Here is a 19213-nt window from a genome sequence, read left to right as displayed (position 1 = left end):
ATTAGGGACACCATCCAGCTATGTACCCCGCCTTTTGGTTCTTAAAGGGGTACTCCGGTGCTTAGACATCTTATCTCCTATCCAAAGGATAGGTGATAAGATGCCTGATCGCAGCGGTCCCGCCGCTGGGGACCCCGTGATCTTGCACGCCGCACCCCGTTAAAATCTGTCCCTGGAGCGTGTTCACTCCGGGTCTGATTACTGTCGATCACGGGGCCGGAGCGTTGTGACGTCACGGCTCCGCCCCCGTGTGATGTCGCCCCCCCTCAATGCAAGTCTATGGGATGGGGCGTGATGTCACACGGGAGTCATGACGGCACGCTCTTTCGCTTGCGTGGTCGGGATCCGAAGCCTCCAGCGTTGCCGGAAGCCGTTGAGGTGGGTGCTACAGCCGAGATCCCGGGGGTCCCCAGTGGTGGGACCCCCGCGATCAGGCATCTTATCCCCTATCCTTTGGATAGGGGATAAGATGTCTAAGCATCGGAGTACCCCTTTAACATCCTGTAAATCGTCCCATAATCTGACCTACCAAGTTGCTGCTTAGCATCCTATTTAATCTTTCTACCTCTTTGTTTGTATACTTTTTTGAAAAATTCTATTTTATGTCTTTTATGTATTATATTTTAACTGTTTTATTGAAACAACATTAGTAGAATTTAATTATGTCAATGTTTCTTATTTGAAGTTTAGTGCTTCCGGACCAATATATGTCCATTTGTATACAGCAGCTGAAATAAGCAGTGAACAAGGCCCCAATTTTTGTCACTAAATACTGTAAGTCTTTTTGAAGCTCTCTACAAGTGTCCTTGTCTCGTGGACAACTCTGCTGGTTATTCTTTTTACTCCTCTGTCAGAAATAATGTGAGGAGCACCTGGTTGAGGCAAATTTATGGTCAAATTATTGTCTTTTTATTTCCGTATTATGGCCCCAACAGTGCTCACTGGAACATCCAGAATCTTTAAAGGGGTACTCCGTCCCTAGACATCTTATCCCCTATACAAAGCATATAGGATAAGATGTCTGATCTTGGAGGTCCCGCTACTGGGGACCCCCAAAATCTCGACTGCGGTACCCCGCTGTCAGTACTGCACAGAGCAAACTCGCTCTGTGCGTAATGACGGGCGATACAGGGTCCGGAGCATTGTGACATCACAGCCCGCCCCTTTAATACAAATCTATGGGAGGGAGCATGACAGCTGCCATGCCCCCTCCCATCGCGACATCGCGAGGGGCGGAGCCGTGACGGCCCCTGTATTGCCTGTCATTATGCACAGAGCGAGTTTGCTCTGTGCAGTACTGACAGCGGGGTGCCCCAGCAGCAGGACCCCCGCGATCAGACATCTTATTCTCTATACTTTGGATAGGGAATAATGTCTAGGGGTAAAGGGGTACTCCACTGGAAAACATTTTTTTAAATCATCTGGTGCCAGAAAGTTAAACAGATTTGTAAATGAATTCTATTTAAAAATCTTAATCCTTCCAGTACTTATCAGCTGTTGCATGATCCACAGGAAGTTCTTTTCTTTTTGAATTTCCTTTCTGTCTGACCACAGTGCTCTCTGCTGAAACATCTGTCCATTTTAGGAACTGTCTGGAGTAGGAGCAAATCCCCATAGAAAACCTATCCTGCTCTGGACAGTTCCTAAAATGGACAGAGGTTTCAGCAGAGAGCAGTGTGGTCAGACAGAAAGGAAATTCAAAAAGAAAAGAACTTCCTATGGATCATACAACAGCTGATAAGTACTGGAAGGATTAAGATTTTTTTTATAGAAGTAATTTACAAATCTGTTTAACTTTCTGGCACAATTTGATAAAAAAAAAAAAAATTTCTTCAGTGGAGTACCATTTTAACCCCATAAGGATAATGGACGTAAATGTACGTCCTGGTCCGCTGTTGCTTAGCGCACCAGGACATACATTTAGATACTGTACATAACCGTGAGCACAGAGCGGTGTTTGCATCATGCATGGCAGGCCCCGTTGGTAATGTCGGACATCAGCAATGGCGCTGATGTCCGCCATTAATCCCTGAGATGCCCTGAGATGTAAGATGGCGGCCGGAGGTTCCCTCACCTGCCTCTGCCACTCTCCTGGGGTCTTCTGCACTGATATGCCTTCCAGCAGACCAAAGCAGAAGATCACAGATAATACTGATCAGTGCTATGCCTATACAATCTAATAATAGGTTGAAAATAAAAGTAAAAATAAGATTTAAAAAAGTGAAAAATCCCCTCCCCGAATATAAATTTAAATCACCCTTTTCCCCCATTTTTCTCCAAAAAGCGTAATAAATAATAATTATTGAACATATTTGGTATCGCCGCGTGCGTAAATGTCCAATATATCAAAATATAACGTTAATGACCCCGTATGGTGAACGGTGTAAACGTGGAAAAAAAAAATCAAAATTGCTGCTTTTTTGTCACTTTACATTCACAAAAAAAATCATAAAAAGTGATAATAAAGCCACACATACACAAAAGTACTACAAAAATTACAGATAAAAATGAGCCCTCACACATCCTAGTATACGGAAAAATGAAAACGTTATAGGTAGTCAAAAAAGTTTGAGATTTTTTAAAAGCAGCACGATAACAGAAAAGTTTTATTTTAATTGTATTGATCGACAGAATAAAGGAAACGTCATTTTTACTGTAAAGTGTACAGCGTGAAAAGGAAACCCTCCAAATTTTCAAAATTTTAAATTGAGGTATTCATTTAGGTTTTCACACATATAATATTTTTTTGGTTTTGCCATACATTTTATGGTAAAATGAGAGGTGTCATTACAAAATAAAAATGGTTGCGCAAAAAACAAGTCCTCATATGGGTCTGTGGATGGAAATATAAAAGAGTTATGGATTTTAAAAGGCGAGGAGGAAAAAACAAAAACGCAAAAATAAAATTAGCCTGGTCCTTTAGGCCAAAATGGGCTGTGTCCTTAAGGGGTTAAAATTTATAAATCCTTAGGTTTTGTCTTGAGACAGCTCTTTGCTTTAACCCATCATGAGAGGTGTCTTGTGTGACACTTTGGCAATTTGTAGGACATCAGTTGGTACTGAACCTGATTATATTAATTTGCACAAGGGGCTGAATTGCTTTTTAATTACTAATAGATTTCAGCTGTTGTCTTGGCTCTCCATGCCGTTTTGCACCTTACTTTCTTTATGTCTTCAATACTTCTTCCCTGTGTCGTTTCACATTATTAAACACAACTTAGTTTCTGAACGTATTTGTTTTGGTTTCTTTGTATGTATGAATTACTTGGGTTGTTAGCAACATCTGGTGGAAATATCATGTCAATAGCATCTTTGGAAATATATTTAGTGAGTAAAATGGTGACCTGATCAATACTTATTTCATCCCCTGTTTATATCTTCTTTAGGCACCATTTTCTGCAATAATCTACTGACGTCTTGAAGAATACCTTGGTGTGTGGTGCTTCCACATGCAGAGATCTTTTCCTATATTGGACTACTGGTTATATCTTTTGCCTGGATCATGATAGGAAACTTCTTTCTGCCATACACTTAAAGGACAACAGCAGCGCTATAACACTTATCTCCTATCCACAGGATAGGGGATAAGTGTTTGATTGCAGGGGTCCAACCCCCTGAATGGGGCATTAGCATTAGCGCTCAGTGAGAGCGCTAATGCACGTAGCGTCGACCTAGAGAGGTCGACGGTTAACACTTCAATATGCAAAAGACCAATATATTGTGGGTATATTCCCAATTCAACCTATAGATCACCACAAGGCAATCCAAAAATTACCCTATTTCCCATAAATGCGGATAGGGGATAAGTTGTTTTTCGGCCACAGATGGCCTTTAAGACCAGTGGTGTCCAAACTGTAGACCTCCAAATGTTGCAAAACTACAACTCCTATCGTGCCCAGGCAGTCAATGGCTGTCTGGGTACGCTAGGAGTTGTAGTTTTGCAACATCTTAAGGGCCACAGTTTGGAGGCAACTGCTTTAAACAAATCACTAAACTTGTCTTGGTTTTTATGCCTTTAGTAATTGATATTTGAGCACTTTAAGTAGCTGTTAAAGGGGTACTCCACTGCCTCAGAGTCCGGAACGTTTATTTCAGAATGCTGGGTGCGGGGGTCGTGACGTCACGGCCATACCCATCGTGACGTGTCACCCCCTCATTGCAAGTCTATGGGAGGGGGCGTGGTGTGACGTCATGACCCCCGCAGCCCATACCCAGCATTCGGAACTAAATGTTTCAAATTCTGTGGCAGTGGAGTACCCCTTTAACTCCTGTTCAGCACATTGGCGGGCCAAGATTTGGCTTCCCCCCTGACCCTGCAACTTATCAGCAATCGATACGAAAAATACATTTCTTTGTAACAAAAATCTTTTCCATATACCAAATATAAGATTTAATTGATCAAACCAGAAAACCCCTTTAAAAAATAAATAATAAATAAAAAAAATTAAATAAAATAATAACCAAAGCAATCTGTAAACCATGCATTAAAAACTTACTTAAATTATCTTCTTCGTCCATGCTGCTTGCACCAGGATTGATAAACTTGAACGGTACAATAAAGGTGGACAGCATGCTAATTTTTTCTGTAAAAAAGAAAAAAAGAACATTTATTAGAACGTTAGACAGACTTGTTTAAAAGGTCAATAAAACCCAAAAGAGAAATTCATAAGTAGAACTTCAAAGGATGGCTGGACAAGGAGCAGATTGTAAAATAGTGTTACTTCAAAACAACCCTAGTTCTGTAGTGGAAAGATTGAAGTCTGTTACATTACACTTGGTTCCATATCAACGTGAAACAAAAGGTGTGGAAAACCGAAATTTAGATGTTAACCCAGATTAGTGAATGACCCTTGAATACCACTAAAATCAAATCCTCTTCACTCATATAGCAATTTCCGACACCTTGGTCAAAAATATTTACTCCTCCTTCCCTGGTTTACATTTGTTTTGTCCTGCATTTCTAAGTCTTCCTTGATCTACCAAGATGTTTTCCTTTTTATAACCTATTCTTTTTGTTTACACTTGAACTAAATTACACAAAATTTTACACACAGCTGACTTGGCACAACCAACACACTCCATGGTAGTTTTCCATCCATTGGTTTAGTTGACAACCTTCTAGTTGGGGCCATGTTTTCATTTAATTAGCCACTTCTCATTGATTTCTTTAAGCACTTTACCCTGTAAATGAGAAGCTAGTCAAAAATGTACCTGTGGATAGGGGATAAGTAGCTGATAACCAGGGATTCCGACCACTGGGACCACCCCCCTCCGTGATCTCCTGAATGGTACCCGATGCTCAGTGGGCACGTGCTTCATTTATTATTTGGAAGCACCGAAAATAAATGATGGAGCTCCCATTGAAGTGAATGGAGCGCTTGTTGTTCTACAGACATGTAGCGGACATGTGCTCCTCGCTGAGAGGATGGCTGGAGGAAGTGCGAAACGGAGCTTGTCGCCTCTTGGTATGCCCCCTGTGTATGTCCCCTCCCTATGAATTTATGTGAGTATTACATCTAATAAAGAAGTTGGAAGATGTGAATTTGGTGAGTTGCTGGTTCTTCTTTGCCTTTGCTTGGTTATGATGTTTGCATTACTGTGTTAACCAGAGCACCGCCACACGTCCGAATCGCAGTGTATACCCACCTCCCCCATCCATCTCATCCCAATCCCAGAGTGCCGGACTGTCTTGTATTTTTTACTCCATGAAAAAAAAAAAATATATACATACACATATTTCTATTTATACTGTATATATATATATATATATTCATATTTTTGAACTTTTTTATGGCATATTTTGCTGTGGATTTCAAGGCAGAAATCTAAGGCTACTCTTGAATGTCTGCCGCATATATCACAGGCATATCTATCCCCATGGAAAGACCACTGTTTGAATTCAGCCTTAGCTCAAGAAAACTGCTCAACACTACTGCATATGTAGGCACCATAGAATTAATAGATATAGAAGATAGAGAAACCTACACACTACTGCATATGTTGGCACCAAATAATTAGTAAATATATAATTAATAAATAATTAAAATAATAATAAGTGGTGCAGACATTCCACTTGTGTGAATGTTTTTTTTTTCTATTCAAATAATTTATAATATTCATTTACAGAAAATCTTCAAAGCATTTCACGAAGACATTAGTTGACAAAAACGTCTGAATGATACAGGCTGCTGGGAACTGCTGTCCAAAGCACTTAATGAAGCAGAAAACAGAGGAGAAAGAGGAACTGCATGCTACGGCTAAGGGGAGATAAATTTAGGACACTCCATTTATACCACAATTTGGGTAAGGTCAGCGAATGAATAATGGGACTTCATGATGGTAACACTGTTGCACACAGAGCTGAAGTAAGCTCTTGACACCGCTATTTTTGGTAGCTGCTGCATGTGATGTTTACCGCGTCAGGTCGTACATTTGTAATTCAGTGTCTTCTGGCATCTGACCTACATATAACCTTTCTTTTAATTTTTTATTTTATTGTGGTAGCATTGGCCGCTGCCAAAAAATTCCAAAATTCTAAAAACTTACAAAATTTACTAATATGTCCATTCTTTTAAACAGATGAGTTAATAACAAATAATACATTCCATTGGAAAGATTGCATTTGCGCTTATGTTTACGAAGATTTTTTGCTCTCAAATTTATTAAACTATAATTTAAGGGTTACTCCGCCCCTAAACATCTTATCCCTTATCCAAAGGATAGGGATAAGATGTCTGATTGCAGGGGTCCTGCCGTTGGGGACCCCCACGATCTCTTTGCTGCACCCGGCATTCATTTAGATCGTCGGGTCCAGAGTCAGAGGTTTGTGACGTCCAGCCACGCCTCGCTAGTGACGTCACGGCCCCTCAATGCAAGTCTATGGGAGGGGGCGTGGTGGCCATCACGCCCCCTCCCATAGCCTTGCATTGAGGGGGTGTGGCCGTGACGTCACAAGCCTCCATACCGCATTTTCAGTCATCCGGCACAGATAAAAGTTCGTTCCGTGCACCGGATGCCTGGGGTGCCACAGCCGAGATCGCGGGGGTCCCCAGTGGCGGAACCCCCGCAATCAGAAATCTAAAAATATATCTACCGAATCATCATGGTGGCTCAGTTAGCAATGTTTCCTGGCAACACTGGGGTATTGCTTAGTGCGATGTCTTCCAACTAGTGTGCCTCCACCTGTTGCAAAACTACAATTCCCAGCATGCCTGGACAAGCATTTTTTGTATGTAACCATAGTTGTAGTAGTCAAACACATGTACAGAGCAAGAAATCACGCTGGCACTACCTTAACTTATTCACTGTCTGCAATGGGGCACGGCAGGTACACGTAGGAACATTGGGTGGGATCTGGGCGGTGCTCAAGCAGACCTGCAGCAGCAAAGATAATTATCTCAGGTGTGAGAAAAGATACGTCTGCAGCACTCATCAAGGATCCAAACTTTATTAGCAGCTAGGGCAGAACACAGGGAACAATTGTTTCGCTCACAGAGCTTCTTCACGGCCATAGGCCGTGAAGAAGCTCTGTGAGCGAAACAATTGTTGCCTGTGTTCTGCCCTAGCTGCTAATAAAGTTTGGATCCTTGACGAGTGCCGCAGACGTATCTTTTCTCACACCTGAGATAGTTTTAGTAGTAACCAAGTGGCCTGGGCATGTGCTTCCCCCTTGTTGTAAGGGAAGTAGTAGGTGCAGCCTTGTCCGGACACTGTTTGATGGATGTAGTGTAGGACACAATTTATTTTTTGTCGGGAAACCCCTTCAAAAGCGACTTTCTCCAATACAAAGTTTCATATATTCAAATGTTTTGCTCGTTCATGAACAATAATATCTAACCATATAGTATAATTTTATCCATCAAGTACTTCACATCCATTGAAAACACTGAAGCCTTTGAAATTACAGTCAGGTATGGTTCACAATGCTTTCGCTCAGCAATATGATTATAGCATTATTGCAGGAACTTATTGAACAATAATAAAAATGTAAAAGACAGCGAAAATTTATATTAGAAACAGAAGGAAAATTATTTGGTACGAGACACATCTACTTTTCTATAAATTAGAGCCTCTGACATGTACAAGTGTACGACTCCTGGGGTCCCCATTGTGCATGCTGAAATATATAGTTTGGCTGTTTTTATCTAATAGATGTCTTGTCGTTGAGATGAATTCTGCTTAATGCCGAATGATTTGGGGGTTTGAAGTGCTGCTAGACATTGGTAGTAACTCCTTCACTCGCTCTATCAAGAGACGAGGGGTGACTGATTTATCAGATAAAACCGTCTGCGCCATGAAGGATTAGCTGCTGGGAAGAGGATGAGCAGGAAGAAATAGAAAGGAGCCTCTCGTTGCGATAGAACATAGAAGCTGCAATAAAATGTATCAAGTACTTCACACATGTCTCATTGTCAGAATTATTATTCTACCTTCCTAGTTAAGGCTTTGACTTAACCTATGTTTAGCCACAACCAGAGAAAACTGTACTTCGACTTTTCCTGCTTGTTTACTAAAAGCATGGAATCTAAAGGATTTAATTATTAACCTGCATATTTATCTATGTGTATAATGTAGGTACTGTGTGTTCATCAAACCTTTAAATGGGTTTCCCTATTTTATAAAGTTATAACTCATTGCTAGGATATACCTTCACTTGCTGATTATGGTAGTCTCACACCTGAGACCCTCTCCAATCCTGAGAATAAAAAAAAAAAAACATATTGGTATTATTCCCTGCTCGGTGCCACCCAGCCAACCTCTGTGCAGGAAACTTAAAGGGATACTCTGCCCTTGGCCATCTTATCCCCAGTCCAAAGGATAGGGGATAAGATGTCTGATCGTGGGGGTCCTGCCACAGGGGACCCTCCAATCTCCCTGCTGCACCCGGTGTTTGTTTGCGTCGGGTGCAGCACCGAAGGCTCGTGATGTCACGGCCACGCTCCCTCAATGCAAGTCAATGGGAGGGGGGGCGACAGCCATCACGCCCCCTCCCATAGACTTGCATTGAGGGGGCTTGGCAGTGACATCACGACCGGGGCGTTACCGTAACATCACAAGCCTCCACCCCACATCGCCAGTCATCAGGCACAGAGCGAAGTGGGTGGGACCCCCGCGATCAGACGTCTTTAAGCATAGCCCCATTAAAGTGAATGGGAACAGCTGCAGTTCTCTCAATTGCCAGGTGACAGTGAGCAGTACTTTGCAAGGAAAACATAGAAAAAGGTGTAACACATCGTGATTTTATACAAGGATATTTTGTTTCTCTCCGCTGGCTGTCCGTAGCAGATTTTCCGCCCCAGACCCCATTGACTTCAACACATAGGGATAAGGTGAACAAAACCTATCACTATGTGTTACATCTTCTTCTATATTTTCCCTACAAAGCAATGCTCCCAGGGAACTGCAGCTGTTCCCATTCACTGCAGCTGTTCCCATTTACTTGAATGGGGCTATGCTTAAGTTCCATGCACAGAGGGTGGCTGGGCAGTGAACAGGTTGTAACTGTACACCAGCATTGCCACTCTTTCATTCTCATTAACTATAATCTGCAAGACAAAATGGCATTATAAGTCTACTTCCCATGCAGTGCCGTCACAGGGGACCTGAGGCATTACATGGTCCCCATTGAAATCAACAGATCAATGTCAAAAGCAAAAGAAAAGCATTAAAAACAAAATAATGTATTCCATTGACCACCATTAGTAAATTCTTGCCCACTATATTGGTCATGAACTTCAAAGAAGAGGTGGCTATACCTGCATGGTCCTGCCCATTGGAGTCTAGAGGAGTTACAGAAAGAAACATTAGTAGTGGTGACCAAGAATTAATGACCTCCATTCCACGTATATATACGGCAGTCCTAGAAGTGGGAACCAGGTAAATCAGGCATTTATGGCATATCCTATACCGAGGATGGAATTAACCCTTCAAAGGGTGTGATAAAAAGCAGCCATAAAGCAATCATCAAGGAACTTGGCAGTTGACTAAAATGGTTTAAGAAAAACTCCAGGCTGCAGATGACTGCTGACATAGTGTAGCCCCAGACTAAAGACTTACAAAACGAACAAGTGTAAAACATGGTTATAGCTGCTATTTAGCACCACAAAGGCAAAACATGAGCAGCGATACTGAAGAATCATCTTATCCCATGCATGCCCCAGTTTCATGGAGAAGCCTTTGTACAGCATGCCCTATAGTGACAACATGCATATGGGCCTGAAATAAGCTAACGAAGAAAACACACGGTACTTAACACTGACAGGCGCTGATATCGTTTCAAACAATAGTTGTTTTGCATTTCTCTTAATGTGCGCTATTACTAATTCTGTCGGAAATAGATCATTTTAAATGAACAACAACAATTAGGCAGATGGCCACTGACGATTTGCCAAAATGGAATATGTTTTGTATAACAGAATCTCTTTACATCTTAAATTCAAATTGCTATTCACAAGCTTCTTCGTGTCCCTTGGAATTGTTGGAAATTAATATATTGCCGGTTACACAATAGAATAGTGATAATTGCTCATCACAGATGACACTTCGCAAGAAATGTATTGAATGGAAATCACAGTGACGGGTAGTTTAAGAAGATCTTGCACTTTTGTTTCAAATGCAGAATGGGATGCAATAGAAACTTTCAATTATTATTCTACTACTAATGCTTTGATTAAAGGACCAATAAACCTGAAATTACTATATTTTAAATTGTTTGGAAGAAAAACTATTGTTTGGAAGAAGTCATCTCCAAAAGAGGCAGTGGCTTGACCCCCCCCCCCCCCCATTGAGAATGCATGTGTATGGAAAGAAGGGGCTAAGTAGCTTTCATCTGGGGTGTATGACCAATTTAAGAGCCAAAGCTTATTTGTCGATTCAATGTCCTCCCTGCCTGTGCCTGCACATAGACATCATGGAACAGTTAGGCCTAGTTCACACGTATTGGATCTGATGGACATCCTAATTCTAACTCCAATAAAAAATGAGCTGGCCATTGGGGGCTTGGCTTAAATTGCTACAGAAAAATAGTAGTATGGTCCAAAAATTCTTGATGTTAACTATATCTCCTGAACAGTGGTGCAGATTTAGGGTAGACTGTAGATTTCAGGAAACTCCAAAGGGAGTGGAATCCCAGCACCCTGGACAACAGCTCCTACCATAAAACATAACAGCTTTATTCATATACTTCTAAAATACAAAATGGACAATGATACAAAAACAACTGAGATGTTTCAGACTTGACCTTTGTTTAGATCTGAGGATAGACCATGTAAGGCTGCATTAACACCTCGTTTTCAACCTATGGTTGCCGGATCCGACTGGGGGAGGGGAAAAAAAGGCGCTCCCGTACTACAGCCGGACCGGCGCTGAAATCCATCCATATACTACGGTTTTAGGTCTGGTCACAAAACCGGATACGGGTCAAGAATGAGCCGACCGGAGTCACCATATGACTCCGGTCGGCTCATTAAAGTAAATGGATTTCAGCGCTGGTCCGGCTGGGGTACAGGAGTGCCCGGTTTTCCCCTCCTCCAGCAGGAACCGGCAACCGTAGGCTGAAAACGAGGTGTTACTGCAGCCTTAGACGGGCTAATAAATCATTTATAAACAGTTTTAACAAATCTCTCCCACTGTTATTGAGCCTGCGTGGTGAACACTGTAAATGAAAAAACAAACAAACAAAAACAAAACAACAACAGTGAGATTTGCTCTAATGCTGTTTTATTCATCATCTCAGATCCCAGAAAACATGTCTGGACAAAAAGTCCTGTCTACTTAAAAGCACTACAAATAAAAACTACAAAAATAAGCCCTCAATAAGTAATGTGGCTGGAATTCCGGGAAAACATTGAATTCCTAATGATTAGTTGTCAGGAAAAACAATAATCATTATAAAAAAAAAAAAATTGTTAAAATAAATAAATTATATATATATATATATATATATATATATATATATATATATTTATTTAAAAACTTAATGAAAACTAACAAAGGCTTAAACATGTCAAGCCCTAATGTATACATCCAAAACAAACCTCAGGAATGGTCTAATATATATTTATGAATGTTACAAAATAATCTTTCATATCGGAGCGCCGTACGTCTCAGCTGTCGTTTTCCTTTAATAGCTGGGAAATGGAATTGTTGCTCCACTCTTACAACATGAAAAGAAACAAGTGCTTCCACAGACATGTGTAAATGAAAGTAAATTATAATAGCGGAATAAAGAGCCATAAGCAATTCTCATCTTTGTTTTTTTTTTTTTATGTTTTTTTTTCCTCCTCGATCCGTTGTGTTATGTGGCTGCACGGAAAGGAAAGATGATGGAATTTTATTACTTGCTTAACAATATAAATGTAAACAGGCATTTATAATGGCACGGCTTAGCAGCTGTACTTCCTACTTATAACAATAATGGCCCACTCAGCTCCTTTCAAATAAAATGCCATTTCCAAAATGAAAACCCATTACATTTGTAGAGTATTATTTATTTATTTATATATATATATATATTTTTTTTTATTACATCTTCAGAACAGTAAAGTGAGCAATAAGGGGCAATGCACCGACGGGTGTGCTTTATGCTCTATGAGCGAATCCTCTATGCACGCTATTCTCTATTAGGTCTTACGAAAATCAATCTGAAATCTTTTTGAGCCTAGTCAAATTAGATCAAAGATAACTTAATGTAGTTTGCACAATATTCTACTCCTCAGACGGGTAAAAAAAAAATACAATACGGCGACTTATTAAGGTTTTTTATGAACCTTTTCTAAGGATAACACTTTAAAATGAATTTTCCAAGTCATCTGTTTCTGTTTCGGTGTCGAAAACACCCATTACAAAGAATTTAATTTTATGAGTCTCCTCTGTTTTCCAGCTCATAAGGATGAGTGCTGTATAATCCCATCAAATACAACATTTTTCCTGTCTGCCCGTTTCAACAAATACATCTATGAGTAGTGATAATAAAATTCACTATTCCCTCCTGTTGCTGTTGAAATTATATTTATTGTACATTTATTGTTTTGCAATTTCATCAGTGGGCTTTCGATATTGTCTGACTTGGCAAAAATTGCCAGCATGCTGCTTTTTGTAAAGGAGAAAATTAAGTTTGGTGGGCAGGCGTGTTTGGGCATTCAGGTGTTTTTCTTCCAAAAAGTAGACACGTAGAGTAAATACAGATTTTAAAGGGTTTGTCCAATGGGATCATTTCACTTTTTCAGTCTATCACTGGCTGAGGCAGAGCACCACTGAGGTCGATGATTGGATGAACAAGCATTTCTTCCATTTCCTGTGTGTTACGTTAAAACCAGGAAGGGAGACATGTATCAAGGTATTTAGAGCCCTTTTTGCTTTTTTTTTACTCCGGGCGCACAAAAAAAGTGGCTCAGTAGTTAAACATATTGGCCCTGATTTACTAAAAGTGGAGTGTAAGTTTCTTTGTGGGTTTTAATTCCCTACAATTTTTTTCCCATGGTGTTTACTAAGGTTTCCCTACATTTTGCACTTTTCCCTACATTTTGCCTTTTTTTACACATGCTCTGATCTGTCTGGTTTTCCTCAGCTGAAATCCACCACATTTTCTGTGGAAACCTTAATAAATATGTTGGTTTTGGGAAAATGTCGGGGACACGCCCCCTTTTAAGAGGCCACACCTACTTTCCCTGGTGACCATGCCCCCTTTTGGGTTAGTTGTTTTTTTTATTTTTTTATTCTGGTGGAAATTCTGGCATACATTTTGGCGCAGACAGAATTTCAGGCACAATTGGCCCTTATTTACTAAGAGTAGAATTTACTTTCCACAATATTTACTAAGCTTTCCCTACATTTCCCACTTTCCCTGCACTTTGCTTTTTTTACACATTTTCTGATCTGTCGGGTTTTCCTCAGCTCAAATCCACCACATTTTATGTGGAAACCTTAGTAAATATGTTGAGTTTTTGTGAAAAGGTCGAGGACATGACCCTTTTTGGAGACCACTCCCCTTTTCCCTGGGGCCACGCCCATTTTTGGGTTTTCTTAGCAAACTGGAGTTAGTCAAGGTTTTTTCAAATCTGGCGCAAAATCTGACGCAGACAGAATTTCTGGCGCAATGGGACAGAATCTGGCGCACAAACCGACAAAACATGTCGGGTTTGCAATAGTAAATGAGGGCCATTCTGTCGCACAGAAAACTCAACAAAAAGAGTCAGAATCATGTTAGTAAATGAGGGCCAATGTGCCAGAATCTAGCACAGAAACCAAAAAATATGCCGGATTTACAATAGTAAATCAGGGCCATTATGTTGCAGCACTTGGTTTCCAAGTTCAAATCTGGCCAAAGAGTTTGCTTCATATGCTCTGGGTACATTGGTCTTTCCAACACTCCAAAAATATACTGATACCTTGGACAGCTGCCTATGAAATTGGCCCAAGCATATACAGTCATGGCCGTAAATGTTGGCACCCCTGAAAATTTTCTAGAGAATTAAGTATTTCTCACAGAAAAGGATGGCAGTAACACATGTTTTGCTATACACATGTTTATTCCCTTTGTGTGTATTGGAACTAAACCAAAAAAGGGAGGAAAAAAAGAAAATTGTACATAATGTCACCAAACTACAAAAATGGGCTAGACAAAATTATTGACACCCTTAACTTAATATTTGGTTGCACACCCTTTGGAAAAAATAACTGAAACCAGTCACTTCCTATGACCATTTTAAGATCTCTCCACAGATGTTCAATAGGATTTAGATCTGGACTCATTGCTAGCCACTTCAGAACTCTCCAGCGCTTTGTTGCCATCCATTTCTAGGTGCTTTTTGATGTATGTTTGGGGTTATTGTCCTGTTGGAAGACCCAAGATCTCAGACGCAAACCCAGATTTCTGACACTGGGCTGTACAGTGCGACCCAAAATCCGTTGGTAATCCTCAGATTTCATGATGTCTTGCACACATTCAAGGCATCCAGTGCCAGAGGCAGCAAAACTACCCCAAAACATCATTGAACCTCCACCATATTTCACTGTAGGTACTGTGTTCTTTTCTTTGTAGGCCTCATTCCATTTTTGGTAAACAGTAGAACGATGTGCTTTACCAAAAAGCTGTATGTTGGTCTCATCTGTTCACAATATGTTTTCCCAGAAGGATTTTGGCTTACTCAAGTTCATTTTGACAAAATGTAGTCTTGCTTTTTATGTCTCTGTGTCAGCAGTGGAGTCCTCCTGGGTCTACTGCAATAGCGTTTAATTTCATTCAAATATCGACGGATAGTTCGCACTGACACTGATGCTCCCTGAGCCTGTAGCTTGAATATCTTTGGAACTTGTTAGGGACTGCTTATCCACCATCCAGACTATCCTGCGTTGACACCTTTCATCAATTTTTCTCTTCTGTCCACGCCCAGAGAGATTTGGCTACAGTGCCATGGGTTGCAAACTTCTTGATAATGTTGCGCACTGTGGAGAAAGGCAAATCTAGATTTCTAGAGATAGACTTGTAACCTTGAGATTGTTGATATTTTTCCACAATTTTGGTTCTCAAGTCCTCAGACAGTTCTCTTCTCCTCTTTCTGTTGTCCATTCTTAGTGTGGCACACACAGACACACAATGCAAAGACTAAGTGAACTTCTCTCCTTTTCATCTGCCTTCAGGTGTGATTTTTATATTGCCCACACCTGTTACTTGCCCCAGGTGAGTTTAAAGGAGCGTCACATGCTTGAAACAATCTTATATTTCCACAATTTTGGAAGGGTGGCAATAATTCTGTCCAGCCCATTTTTGGAGTTTTGTGACATTATGTCCAATTTTTTTTTCCTCCCTTTTTTGGTTTAGTTCCAATACACACAAAGGGAAAAAAAACATGTGTATAGCAAAACATGTGTTACTGCAAACCTTTTCTGTGAGAAATACTTCATTTTCGACCATGACTGTATGAGTGTGTGTGATAGCGGGAGAAGATCGTGAGCAGAAGATTGAACAGCATCGCAGAATAAGCTTGCATTATAGGAGTAAAAGAAAATACTGTATATGAATGTATATGAAGCCAAAAGTTCTTCTTTTGGACGTATGTAATCTGAAATGTTCTTCCATCAGTTGTCATTTGTCTTGTAGTCTGGAGGAATATTTTTTTTGTCTTAACACAAGGAAATGCCCAATCAGCCAATCACTGGTTGAGGCAAGTCACCTCTGTGACCAATGATTGCCTTCTCAAGTTTTCCTGTGTGTCAAAACAAGATCAGTAAGGCTGGGTTCACATATATCCAGTCCGGCAAAGTTTCCCTCCGGTGTGCAACGGAGGGAAACTGATGCTAGAACTGATCCCATTCATTTGAATGGGACAGTTCACAATCATCCAGCATCTCAATTTTGACGCCGGATGGTTGGACATGCCGGAGGGCACCGGACAGGGGAACGCAGCTTGCTGTCCGTTCCCCTGTCCGATGCCGCATGCCATACAACTGATGACAAGTTGTCATCAGTTGTGGCATCAGTTGCGTCGAGATTTAGGCTGAGTTCACCTATGCCGGATGCCAGACATAAGTTAACTCAGCCTAAGTGATCATCAGGGACTCCATTTCAAGACAAGGAACTGCCCAATCAGCGAGTCACTGGTTGAGCCGAGTCACCCCGGTGTTCACTGGTTGCCTGCGCAAGTATTTCCTATGTGTCATAACAGGTGACAATCATCCGGGACCGATGAGCATTGGAACAGCAGGTGAGTAATGCTTTTTGTGCCAGCTTTTCTACTAAAAAGTTAGCCAACCCCCTTTAAAAGATAGGTTATAAAAAGACCAATGTTCAGCAAGGGCCACAGTGGGTGCAGGACAAAATCTCCAACTAAATGTTGGAGATTTTGTCCTGCACCCACTGTTGCCTATTAGGCTACTTTCATATATTTTTTAGGTTGTTGGAGATTTTGTCCTGCACCCACTGATGCCTCTTAGGCTACTTTCACACTTTGTAAAACAACGGGCATATATTGGTAGTAAAATAAGTGTATACATCGTCTTTTTCTCCAGCTATACTTCTCTAAAACAACTGACCCTGACCCTATAATCACTGGGATTCGGCAGTGCCCGTTGTGACCAGTCCTGAAAACGGCCATTAAAGGCAAAAAAAAAAGAGCCTAACAGACGAGTTACGGGCAGGTCACAATGGCAGTGTGGAAGTAGCCTTACTGAACATTGGTCTCTATCCAGCACTGCCCATTCATATTAAACCAGCTATTTGAATGGGCCAGTGTTGGGGCCACTTTATATAGGTACTCCACTGAAAAAAATTTTTTTTAAATCAACTGGTGCCAGAAAGTTAAACAAATTTATAAATTACTCCTATTTAAAAATCTTAACCCTTCCAGTACTTACCAGCTGTATGTTTTCTTTTTGAATTTATTTTCTGTTGGACCACAGTGCTTTCTGCTCATACCTCTGTCCATGTCAGGAACTGTCCAGAACAGGATTGGTTTGCTACGGAGATTTGCATCAGAGAGCACTGTGGTCAGACAGAAAGGAAATTCAAAAAGAAAAGACAAGTTAAACAGGACATCTGGCACTGCTTCGGGGTAATAGGTTCAGTATGTGCTGCTGTCAAAAGGTTATGCACCTATTCACATCAGCCAGTTTGCTGGCGGTGCTCACGCTAACAGGATTCAACGCAACTAATTATCCAAAAGGGAATAAAGAAAGAGGGGGATCACTCACCGGTCCGATGCTGTGCACTTTATTTAGGAAGTGATTACAATGGCTATATACAGATAGATGGAACGGCAGGGCAGGAGGTGTTACAGAGCCCTGTCCGAAGCGACAGTGCTGTTTCACGCCCTCTGGGCGTATCTTCAGGTCCGGAATTCTGGAATGAAATGGCGCCGTCGCTTCGGACGGGGCTCTGTAACACCTCGTACCCTGCCGTTCCATCTATCTGTATATAGCCATTGTAATCACTTCCTGAATAAAGTGCACAGCATCGGACCGGTGAGTGATCCACCTCTTTCTTTATTCACTTTTGGATAATTTCCTCTGGAACATACAGTATGTTTCCTCTGGAGCATACAGAAGCTGATAACTACTGGAAGGGTTAAGATTTTTAAATAGAAGTAAATTACAAATCTGTTTAACTTTCTGGCACCAGCTGATTTATATTTTTTTTTTCCACGGGAGTTCCCCTTTAAAGGGGTATTCCAGGCAAAAAGCTTTTTTTATATATCAACTGGCTCCGGAAAGTGAAACAGATTTGTAAATTACTTCTATTAAAAAATCTTAATCCTTCCAATAGTTATTAGCTTCTGAAGTTGAGTTGCTGTTTTCTGTCTAACTGCTCTCTGATGATTCACGTCCCAGGAGCTGTCCAGCTCCTATGGGGATATTCTCCCATCATGCAAGGGATATTCTCCCATCATGCACAGCTCCCGTGACGTGACATCATCATTGAGCAGTTAGACAGAAAACTTCAGAAGCTAATAACTATTGGAAGGATTAAGATTTTTTAATAGAAGTAATTTACAAATCTGTTTAACTTTCTGGAGCCAGTTGATATATATATATATATAAGATTTTGCCTGGAATGCCCCTTTAATGTTTCCATTGTCTCATACTGGCAGTCGTTATATGTGTAGCAGTGATGCATGCTACTGCAGCATTGTCCCTTTTAAGTGAAAGGGACAACTTTGCTATTAGAATAATAAATACATTTCTCAAAATGTAATTCTCTGCACATACAGTACACACCGCTACACCAGTCTAGAAATAACCGTATAAGTGATATTATCAGGGAAGCCCTAAAGTAAATCAGCTGTGCACCAGTATGGAACTAATAGTTTATCTTTTTATTTTTATTATTTTTTTTTTATTATTATTTTGCTACAAAAATTGTATCTGGTGTAAAATCCCTTGTATCTCATGTAAATGACGGTATTAAGATATTCTTTACTCCAGTAATTGTCTGTGCCGTCAGGTACCATGTAATCACCATTAGTGTCATGTTATGACATCTAGAATAGCTTCCTGTTGACAAGGGTAAACATATACTTCTGTCATGATTATAGACATTTTTCTCATGTCACTCTACATTTCCAGGTAAAATTTCAGTCTTTTAATGTTCTTATTATACAGTGGTACAAGAGGAAAGTCACACGTTGCCAGTAAGATGGTTGCCATGGTCTCTGTGAAGCCTTACTCAAGTAACTAGGAAGAAAAGAAAATTGTTAAATACAACTCATCTATTATTGTG

The 19213-nt window shown here is 40.6% G+C and overlaps 1 protein-coding gene across 2 annotated transcripts in view; it reads right to left on the bottom strand.

Moving 5' to 3' along the window:
- Positions 1-19213, bottom strand: part of ADARB2 (adenosine deaminase RNA specific B2 (inactive)) — a 718056-nt gene that overhangs the window by 283656 nt on the left and 415187 nt on the right. For both annotated transcript variants that reach the window (XM_056519506.1, XM_056519508.1), the window contains one exon: positions 4497-4583. In XM_056519506.1, coding sequence (XP_056375481.1) covers positions 4497-4583 — 87 coding nt within the window. The remainder of the gene's footprint in view (positions 1-4496; positions 4584-19213) is intronic.

This window comes from Hyla sarda, chromosome 5 (genome assembly GCF_029499605.1).
Source record: "Hyla sarda isolate aHylSar1 chromosome 5, aHylSar1.hap1, whole genome shotgun sequence".
Classification (NCBI taxonomy): domain Eukaryota; kingdom Metazoa; phylum Chordata; class Amphibia; order Anura; family Hylidae; genus Hyla; species Hyla sarda.
Note: the sequence above shows the minus strand (reverse complement) of the source record. Positions and strands in the feature narration are given on the sequence as shown.